The sequence below is a fragment of the Cydia amplana genome, chromosome Z, assembly GCF_948474715.1.
Source record: "Cydia amplana chromosome Z, ilCydAmpl1.1, whole genome shotgun sequence".
In the NCBI taxonomy this organism is placed as follows: Eukaryota; Metazoa; Arthropoda; class Insecta; order Lepidoptera; family Tortricidae; genus Cydia; species Cydia amplana.
In genome coordinates this window covers 35,010,594-35,021,843 of record NC_086096.1, presented here as the reverse complement: position 1 = coordinate 35,021,843, position 11,250 = coordinate 35,010,594, and the positions used below count along the sequence as shown (strand labels likewise).

Sequence of the window (11,250 nt, the reverse complement as noted above, 5' to 3'; positions counted from 1 at the left end):
CAGATGGCGTAATTTTTATTTAGCGTTACTTATTAACCTTTATGTTTAAAATTTTAATAATCGAATAATATACCGTAGTGCTATAAAGTATAAACGAGTGAATATTTTCTTACGTAGTAAATGATTGTCCTTAACACGCAGTCAATAATTAGAAAAAAAATGCAGAAAGGTAATGACACATTATCACGTCCACCACAGCACTAAAACGGACATAGACTGCCTAGACCACGACTTGAATACTAACTGCTCGCGACGATCGATCCTGCCGGCCTAGCCAAGGTTACAATCGCTATCGCTTCGACAACGAAACGCTTTGTGTCTCTCTATCACTCTTTCATATTAGTGTGACAGTGACAGTTGCGTTTCGATCGCTACGAAGCGTAAGCGATTGGCGTCTTGGCTACGCGGCCAGGCCCCGTAGACAACATGCCAATCGCTAACGCTACGTAGCGAACGAAACGCAACTGTCACTGTCGCACTAATATGGAAGAGTGATAGAGAGACACAAAGCGATTCGATAGCGAAGCGCAAGCGATTGTCACCTTGGCTAGGCCGCCAGGTCTTCTAGGGTACCTATAGGCATGCGCGTTAGGTCGGCTGGCGCAGATTTATAAGATTCCTGGGCAGGTACTTGAACATTACACATATCACTTTACTATCATTCACTAAAACATCACTTCAAACTTGACAGTATTATTGCTATCTATGAGTAACGAGAAATTAAGTTTTAAAACGCACTACTATTTACAATCGTAAATAATACCTCTTTTTCAATAGGGCCACCTACCGGCAAACCATAAAACTATCTCGCTCCATAAAAATGAGTACTTAGCTGGGGTTCAACCTGAAAACAAGATGGCGCCCTTACCTTGCCCGACACAGGTATATCACGCATGCGCTCTGCTGGGCCATAAGGGGTTGTGCACAAATCACGCGAGGTGTTTTCGGCTACTTTTTGTGCACAAGCCATTTCGAAATAAGTAGTTCGCATTATAAGGGCCTTTGGCCGGAAATGTACCTGCATTTTTTTTCATCGCGTTTATATATTTTTGAGAGCCATGCTGCGCACTAGTGCGCACGCATCAGGTCAGTTATCAGGTAGGTAAATCTAATAAATAATCCAGAAGTCTCTTTTCTTCCGTAGGTACGAGTATGTTGTGTGAGAGAGAAAAATGCGCGTGTATATAGGTAGGTATAGAAGTGCAATTGCAATACGCATGGCGTTTGTTTGTTTTTATGCAACGGCGCATTATGCGCGTTGCGCGCGCACTTTTTTCTTGCGTCATCAGACAGATAGGTAGGTACCTACTTTTTTGCGACGCATAAACCGAAAATCTAAAAATGTAAATAAAATCCAAATAGGTAGGTAACGTATTTATAAATTCATGAAAGTTAGGTACTTACGTTAAAAAAGTGAGATACATTTGATACAATTCCTTGTTTAGAAGAGTAACATAGAGACTGCACTCTGTGCTGCGTTCAGCCCTCTGCCTGTTATTATCCTAAAGAAAATTTAAAACAACTTACTTACTTTCTTTATGGGCGAACACTGGGTACCAACCGCTGCGCAGTTCCAAATTCAAAACCAACTCCAAGCAAGCGCGAGCTATTTCAACGCAAAACGAAATTCAAATTTCGAAAAAGCCGTTAAAAGAACTCGCACGTTGAAAAAGTAAAGGCTCCCAAATCGGTGACAAAGAAATTAGAAATCTAGATTTAACTGGTTGGGCTACTCTACTCACCAAAAGAAGACGTCATGTTCGGAACGGAGGCGCGAGCGAAATGGACGGGACGAAGCCTAGAGCTTTAGCTCTGAAGCTGGGTCTAGACCTAATATGCGCATGCCCATTGGCATCGATTGGACGGAGCCCCAGGACGTCTGGCGTTGCCTAGTAACCCTAGCCTCCCTAAGTGGGATGAGGGCTGCGGTGCTCAAAGTCTATGTACCTAATTGACAACATTGTGAAATGCAGGATACTGATTCTGTTTTGTTTGATTCAGTGTGTTGTGTTTTGATTCAAAGTGCTTGTAGAAATTAAAAAATAAATATTGTATACAATAAAACAATTTTTTTGCAAATAAAAATGTACTTAATATAATTTAAATACTGTCATGGTTGGCACAATTCTCGAAAATTTGGAAGTTACTTGTCTTGAAAACAAGCGTAATTTTTTGCCTGTATACTTCAATGATATTATAAACTATAGAATATGTTCTCTTCATTACTATAATATAATCTTGTTGTCACCATTATATTAACCATATAATATAATCTGGTTTGGTAGGTAGGTAATAATAAATACAATATCACGCTATAGGTACATAAGAGTTAACTGAGGGCCTACCGCGAACACCGAATATTGGGGGCATCTTTCTCATTTACCTTTTTTTTTTTTTTTTTTTTTTTTTTTTTTTTTATTTAATACAGTGCAAGCTTACAGTACTACACCAATTCGCTTACACACTAGAAACATCTATACATTACAAAAAACAAAAGAAAAACATGCAAACAGATACAATGTCAAGAAAGATAAAACTTACAAATTCAGTCAATTACAATATTTTTAAGATTAAATAATGTCGAGAAAAATAAAATTTACAATTCAGTCAATAATTTACAATATTTAGAATTAAGAAAGAGTCTAGCCGTATTGCATAGGCATGCTAAACTATTAGCGAACATGTCAGCATCTGCGTACTGAGCGAGCATTGAATGAAGACTCCATAAAGCGCGCGAGGTAGGAGCGTGCCTCGCGTAGCATGTGCGAGCGGAAGGCCGCTGCAACAGGCATGGCCAGCGGCGCGGCGCTACCGCCCCGTCCACATCCTGAGGTATTCTCTTAGGAACTACCAATCCCATCCTCTCCAACACCTCTGGACTGTCGACTCGATGATGAACGACCGAGAGATAGTGAACTAAGAGTAACAATTTCCTCCTCAGTTCAAGCGTATCCAGCCCGACCATCCCCGATACAAAGATGGAGGGATAGAGGTACGGATAGTACCCATAGGCTTTTTTATATAACCAGCGAGCAAATTTGCGCTGTATTTTCTCCAACATTAGAGAGTACTTGTCTTCGTAAGGATCCCACACAACAGCAGCGTACTCTAATTTGCTGCGCACATATGCGTTATAAAGAACTTTAGCCACTCCAACATGAAACTGTTTACATATCCGCATAACAAATCCTAAAATTTTACTAGCCTGCTTACTAATATTAATTACATGTGTGTGAAAGTCAAATTTATCCACAAGAATTAAGCCTAGGTCGCGGATTTCACTAACTCTCTCCAGGGTGACATCAGCTAAACTGTATTGAGTTTGGAGTGGCGAACGTTTGCGTGAGAAAGTTATCACCTTACACTTATTTGCATTAAAAGGCAGCCGATTTAACACACTCCACTCAGCTGCAGCATCAATATCAGCCTGCAATGCCACACTGTCAGCCACACTACTGACACCTCGGAACAGCTTCAGGTCATCAGTAAAAAGGAGGCATTTAGCAGTGAGAGCTACGTTAGCTTTTACTCCAATTAAAGCGTAATTAGAGTAACAGAGAAAGATGCTGCAATTTGCGAACTTTGGTGTTAGCGGGAGGCCCTCTGCTATCTAAAACATACATTTAAATTATAAAGTAAATGAATAATAATTATAATAACAAAATACCTACTCAAAACGCCCAAGAAACTTTGGGAGCCACAGCGTCTCTCCCCTTTGTAGGAACTTTCCAGAACCCTATGCAACAGGCATATTTATAGTGCTAGGCTAGGTTGGCTAGTGCTTGTACTACCTATAACACTGCAAAGTTAGTTTTTCATTTGTAAAATGTCGCCACTGTCGCAAAATAGTAACTAGTTTTCTGTGGTAATATAAGTTCAAATTTTGTCCGCTGAATATAATAATTTGGTATTATCGGGACGGGCCTCTGAAAAGGCAAGCTGCACCATTCAAATACGTCCTATCCTATACTATACCTTTCTATAAAATTATATCATGACTGTTATACGCCTAGAACTAGTTTTGGCTATATTTTGTAATTTATGTGAGATAGTCAAAGAACAGTTCGCCTTAACGCGCGTTCGATCTCAAGTTCTGCTTATTGCGCCTACAATTTTCAAATTTGCCGCATTTTTTTTGGTGACGAAAATGGAATGATGCCACTAAATATGGTGCACGATATAAAACTTTTTACTTGTGCGCCTATTTGCCACCTTGTTTAGTGATTAACTTTTGTTTTGATATCAAAAAAAAAAAGTATGGGGTAAACTAGGGTAATATTTGAACGCGCCTGATAAGAGGCCGACTCTAATGTCAATGTCATGTATGTCAAACCGATATTGATAAATGATAACGAATAGTTCAAAGTCGAGGAAGGTGGTATTAAAAAGAAAAACAGCGGTGTACAATACAAGCCAGTTGCTTTACTTTTACGTTGTTTTAATTTTAATTAGTTAACTTCTTCGTCAACATGGTTTCAGGAATCGTTGCTGGCAGATTAGCTATTGTGACAGGTTAGTTTTAAGTTTAAAAAAAGAAAACAAAAGAAGTTTGCATTTTGTTATTCGCATTCGTAAATCTCCAAAACAATATTTTGATTTGAGAGGTCCTGGGAAACGAGGGGTTAAACAATTTGTTAAAGTAATTATGAGCAATTCTTGTAGTAATCCTACTTATTTAATGAACTTGTCATGAACATGATATTCTGTTGGTTGAAAAGCTGAAACATCAAACAGCTGCTATTAGGTTATATCTTTAAGTCCCGGTTTTATTTAATTTATAAGTTGTTTTATGATTTAGCAACGTCATGCAAGATTTATCTAGGCTAGGTCTACAAAATACATTATTTTATTGAGAAGTATTGTTTAAAATAAGTATTGTACCTACAGATACATAGGTAAACTTAAATATGAGCTTGATTTTCAAGCCCATTCTTTTCTGGCCTGGTCACGGAGATTTTCAATTGAAAAAGTTGATTGTTTGGCTCTTTTAATTAGTTTGCTGCTAAACTAGTGGTTGATATACTAAATTTCTTTAGGTCATAGGCTAAAGGAAGCTTCTTTAACCTTTTGAACGCCAGACGGTAAAGGAATATGCCGTGCCCCGGGCACAGTCCATCTACTATTATAGCGCATGCGGCTACAGCCCATTATCAACCTTCGTCCATTCCTACAAGGGTAGGCGTACGATAGACGTGGTCTTCAAAGAGTCCTTTTTTAAGCTGTGTCATTGCTGTGGCCTGCCACTACACAAGCCTTCTTGAACTTACTGTGGGACTTAGTCAATCTGTGTAAGTGTAAGGCCTGAGTGGACGCTCAAGCTGGGCGTGCAGGGGGGCGGGGCGTGCGTGCATGTTAAACAAATGCAAACGTATAGTAGCAGCCTTAGTGCACGCTGCTGAAATCACTTGTGAGCCCGATGCCCCCCTGCACGCCCCGCCGAATGCTCCGCTCCGAGCGTCCACTCAGGCCTTAGACTATTAAGAATGTCCTATAATATTTATTTATTTATTGCACACATTAATCCATATTCTATGTTCTCACTCAGGTGCCGGATCTGGAATTGGACGTGCCACATGCCAGGTTCTGTCCCGAGAGGGAGCTACAGTCATAGCGTCCGATAAGAATTATGCGGCCGCTGAGCAGACTATAAAAAGCCATGCTGCCCTCGCTAGTGGGTTTAATGGTAGGTAGTACAAAACTAAACATCTTATACCTTTAAACGAGCAATTCTTGTGTAGATATTTCGGGGATCTGGGAAATGGCTCCAACGATTTAGATGAAATTTGCTATATGAGGATTTGCGGGGGCGAAAAATCGATCTAGCTAGGTCTCATCTCTGGGAATACGCCCATTTTTGAGGTTTTATATGTTTACCGAGCAAAGCTCGGTGTCCCAGATATTGTTAATAACATGGACTAAAGACACTGTATTATGAAGTGTTAACAAAGAGAATGAGGTCACATATCAAATATGATCAATTTGGATAAGTGTTAATGCGCATCATCAAAAAAACGTTTGCGTTAACCCCATGTTACAATAATATCGTAATAAATTACTCTAAGAACAAATTAAATTACTTTCTATGAAAATATTTCAATTTGACACACTACAATTTAAACTCCACTCTTCAGTGGCACAAGCCTTCAGGAAATTGTCATATACATGGTAATTTCGACCCATGCCACCGTGACCGGATGGCCGAGTGGTTCATGCACCTGTCCGGTAAACAGAGGATGCTAATTCGATTCCAGGACACTGGAGGCTTTGGACATTTGTTCCTTAGTATATGACATTTATTCCGTTTTATTCAATTCAATTCAATTTATTTATTTAAAAGACAACAATGGCCCATAATGGTTAGTAACAATTAAGATTAAAAACTAAGTGTTAGTGGAACAAAAACAGAAAGCGATTAAAACATACACATACAGCAATAACTTAATCTATCACCTAGTAGCGGTAGCGGTTATGATGGTTATGGTTTTATTAGGGTAAAAACGGGACCCTATTACTAAGACTCCGCTGTCCGTCCGTCCGTCCGTCCGTCTGTCACCAGGCTGTATCTCACGAACCGTGATAGCTAGACAGTTGAAATTTTCAAAAATGATGTATTTTCTGTAAAGATTTAAGTGGGGCTCCCATACAACAAACGTGATTTTTGACCGAAGTTAAGCAACGTCGGCCGGGGTCAGTACTTGGATGGGTGACCGTTTTTTTGCTTGTTTTGCTCTATTTTTTGTTGATGGTGCGGAACCCTCCGTGCGCGAGTCCGACTCGCACTTGGCCGGTTTTATCGTAAGTTGACATGCTCATTTGGTCATGAACCCTATTTCTACTTTCATGTAAGATTTATATTTAATAAATTGATTGATTGACGTAGGTAGACGTGACTGACGTGAGCGTGACATTTTTTAGTGCTCTGCAATAAACACTGTTCACGGAGCACTTATTTGAGGTGATAAACCAGTGCCATCATAAGTTAACATTCCAATGCCCTTGATATTGCCATAAATTATGTCACTAGCTGATAATGATAATACATATTTAGCTATCTTATTGCGATAAATGAATAGAGAATAAATATAAATAGTTTTTAGATATAATCTACCTATTTAAAAATGATGTACCATCGCCCACACTGTTAACTGGCAATTCGTAAACCTTATTACATAAAGCATAAGGTCCGCCGAATGGACAGTTAAGAGTGTTGCTGTTTGTATCTCAAAATGGCAAAAACAAAACATTTGAAATTCATACACTCTGGATTTTTGATACCTATAGATGGCCAAGCATCAGATCTTGTCAGTAGAAAAAGGTGGCAAATTTGAAAAATGTAGGCGCGAAGGGATATCGTCCCATAGAAAATTTGAATTTCGCGCCTTTTTCTACTGACAAGGTTTGCTTGACCTTCTATATTTACATATTTATCGTACTTTTCAGACGCAGGCGACCACTCGGCGCTCGAGTTAGACGTATCAGACTCCAAGTCGGTAAAGCACGCAGTCCAGAAGACTTTGGAACAATATAAGGCTCCACCCACTATAGTGGTCAACTGCGCTGGTATCACACGAGATAATTGGTTACTGAAACTGTCTGAGGAAGACTATAGCCGGGTGCAGGATGTCAACCTTAAGGTACTAACAATCTTAACTCTTTATGTTTATAAGGCATAAGGGTGTCAGGAATTATGCGAAATTGAACCCTATCGGTTTGAAATAAAGTTCAAAATCAGGCGGGAAATATATTCCTTCTGCCCTTAATTTCTCCAGAACGTCCAGAACTAACGAGATGACCTTGAGAACCTCCTTTTTTTATTTCCTTTTTTTCATTTAAATCACCCTTTACCAGGCTAAAGGCTTCGTCACACAGGCGCGTTTTCCGGGCGGGGCGTGAGCGGGTCGCGCCGCTTTTACATATAAAACGCTCACACGCCCCGCCCGGAAAACGCGCCTGTGTGTTGCCTACTTGCATCATTCTACTAACCCCGGGTTAACCGGTTAAAGGTTTTCTTTTTGATAAGTAAGATGACATTCGATTGCCATTCTCGTACTGTCAGCCTGGTAAACATGGGCTTTGTAGTTTGTTCTAAATACTTAATACCCTTTGAACGCCACGCCTATCGCGCGCGGCGCGTCATTGTGAACCTTGTCGGAATGCACGAAGGTTGATATTGGTCTGTAGCCGTGCGCGTCAGTTGACGTCTGGCGGACAAAGAGTTAATTCAGCTATATAGTTTCTGATTCCTCACTTGGATTTAACACCTTATATGTTTACAACTTGTATTGTATTTACAGGGCACGTTTCTCGTGATGCAAGCGTTTGCGCAAGCGATGGCTGATAAGGGCAAGCCGGGGTCCATCGTCAACATATCCAGCATAGTCGCCAAGTATGGCAACATTGGTAAGTCTGAACCATATTTTAAATAGATAATTAATAGTCCTACGTACTTATATAATTCTCTGTATGACAAGACACAGGGCCGGATCTAGGGTAGAGCGCACAGAACATATTAAAGAGGTTAGAACGGCTATCGCGCGCAGTTAGTATCAGAACCGGTGTCGCCGCTCGTTCCTCTCCACATTCCACATTTCTCGCGCAACGGCAGTAAAAACTTGTGTGCCTGGTGAATGGATACGCCTCCTTTAGACAGATTTGATGTCTGGCTTCTTAATCTGAACGTTATTGTGGCGCAAAAGTCATGTTTACGTTTTTCGGTCAGCGCGGGCGAGTACTAGCATGCGAGCGTTTGCTCATAACCGGCGGCGACACGTACCCTGCTCGCATCGCCATTCTACTTGTTCTGTGGTAGAGCGAGTGGAGCGGCCGCTCTAGGCGCCGGATGGCAAGGGGGGCGCCAAAATGACAAATGAGAAAAAAAGTTTGGGTTGTGGAAAATACGCTTGAAAACAACAACGCTCTACCCTGATCAAGGGCTCAGGCCGGCACTGACAAAACTTAAAGGGCCAACAGATTACCAGTTCGCCGGACGATATCAGCCTGTCAGTTGTTCGGAACTGTCACCTTTTGCGTTTAACTGACAGGCTAATATCGTCCGGCGAACTGGTAGTCTGTGGTGTCCCCTTTATAATTATACCTATTCGACAACAGACCATTCCTAAGGTTGGTATTTCACCTGTCCAATGTGTTTGTGTCTCACATTTCGCTTAGTGAGAGAGTGAGACGCAATGCACATTGGACCAAGAAATTGGAGGGTGTCATTCTGAATCCCTAACAACGTATGTCCTAAAGTCACTTGCCCTAACTGGTTTGTCCTAATGGGCACATGCCCTAACGATCAATTGTCATAACGATTATTTTCCATAATGTAAGGTTCTGAAAAATGGTTAGGTTTTAGAACTTGCTGCCACAAAAGTGGGTTAGGTTAGGGTTAGAACTGCGACCCTCGCTAAAAAGAAAATATGCTTAATAACATTAGGATAAGTAATTAATAATTAGGAAAACCAAAATTAGGGTTTTCAGTGTTAGGACAACTCATTATGACAAACAATATTAGGGAATGCAAAGATAGGAGAAAAGACTTTAGGGATTCAGATATAGATCCGAAATTGGACAGGTGGGCTACCAACCTTACTTACGTACCGTATTTACAGGTCAAACTAACTACGCGAGTAGTAAGGCGGGTGTGATCGCTATGACTCAGTCGGCAGCTAAAGAATTAGGAAAATTCAATATTAGGTAAGCAATATGGTTTTTGCATATATTTAAAGCGCGACACTCTACTTAACGTGACGTCATCACAGCAATGCAGTATCAAGAAACGGCAAATGTGAATTGCAAATTCAACACTTGGGGCCTATTTCTCGAACGGTATTAGACTAATAATATTAGTGTGTTGCCATGGTAACCCATACGACTTGACAGTTCGTGGACTAATAATATTAATCCAAAACTGTTCGAGAAATGGGCCTCAGGTTTTACTATAGGTAGTGACGTCACTCATGAGAAAAGAATCTTTCTGATGGCGGGCGGCGTTTGCGGTCTTGTGACATACAGAATACAGATAATAAAACTACAATTTTTATTTTGTAATAAAAATAAATCTCATGTTTTTATAATAAAATAGTATTTTCTGTAGGCCTAGCACATGATTGGCGCGACAGTATCTCGCGGCGAGATAGACTACCAGTCTTTTTCTAACCATGTTAGAGGGACGCATACGGACGGAATAACATACTTTCATAATTTGATTTAGATAGATGAAACTCCCCATATTCTTATTACAGAGTGAATGCAGTCCTTCCCGGTTTCACAGAGACTCCGATCGTGGAGACTGTGCCTGAAAAACTGATGCATCAGATGATAAAGATGATACCTTTGGGCAGAATGGGCCAGCCTTCTGGTAAGTCCGTTTATGCATAGACTAGATAATTAAGTTTTGCATTAGACAAATATGAGCACACATATACTTTTTTAAACTATATTTCCATAGACAATGTTTGGCGGAAAACGTTTACTAAAAAAATGATTTAAACATTCTATGAAATGGAAATATCGTATAAAAAATATATTCGTAAGTCGTCTCTATCCCACGTCATTTTCAAAGTTTAAATGTATTTTTTTATAAACAAATTTAAAAAGTAAATATTTTCCCGTCAAACATTGTCTACCTATCGAAATATAGTTTTAATAAAAAGTACACGTGAAAGGCCTCCTCTGTGTTTCATATTTGTCTCTTGCAAAACTTATCTACTGACCTACATAAGAATGTGTTCGGCGAAAGAATACCTAGGTGTAATAACCCGCCCTATTCGACTCAAATTATTCGAATTATTATCGACTTTATTAAAAATACCCGAACTACCATTATTAACTGTATCCGTACGTTAACTTACAGAAATAGCAGAGGTCATAACATTCCTGAGTTCTGACAAGAGCTCGTTCGTCACCGGCGCAGCAGTTGACGTCACTGGCGGGTTCTAGAAGTATATAGGGTCATTGCGCTATGCTCTAGTTTTCGTCCACTTGACAGATGAGACAGAGCAAACAACATATTTGATATTTAATTTGCTACTTGCGAAATATATTTTTCATGTAGATAGATCTGATAGATATCGTCAGGTGACAAGCAAAAGTCACTAATTACTATAAAATATTTAAACAACAATCAACCTTTTCGTACTAATATCACTATGGCTATGAACTTGTGGTGGTACTTAGTGACTTTTGCTTGTCACCTGACGATATATTGTCTCGACATTAAGGATTGCAATAAGTCCAAATTTGTGCAGC

General features: G+C 39.9%; 1 protein-coding gene across 1 annotated transcript; it reads left to right on the top strand.

Annotated features, from left to right (window-relative positions):
- Positions 1-4,427: 4,427 nt before the first annotated feature.
- Positions 4,428-10,941, top strand: LOC134661233 (estradiol 17-beta-dehydrogenase 8). The gene is made up of 7 exons (XM_063517217.1): positions 4,428-4,512; positions 5,546-5,683; positions 7,441-7,634; positions 8,295-8,400; positions 9,612-9,696; positions 10,245-10,360; positions 10,856-10,941. Exons 1-7 carry the CDS (start codon positions 4,470-4,472, stop codon positions 10,939-10,941), a joined length of 768 nt encoding a protein of 255 aa, XP_063373287.1. The 5' UTR covers positions 4,428-4,469.
- Positions 10,942-11,250: the final 309 nt, after the last annotated feature.

Bases quoted from the DNA above. Each gene is read 5' to 3' on its own strand.
- LOC134661233 (XM_063517217.1), top strand. From the start codon at position 4,470: ATGGTTTCAGGAATCGTTGCTGGCAGATTAGCTATTGTGACAG. The intron at 8,401-9,611 runs GTAAGTCTGAAC...CCGTATTTACAG, and splicing joins CGCCAAGTATGGCAACATTG to GTCAAACTAACTACGCGAGT. The intron at 10,361-10,855 runs GTAAGTCCGTTT...GTTAACTTACAG, and splicing joins CAGAATGGGCCAGCCTTCTG to AAATAGCAGAGGTCATAACA.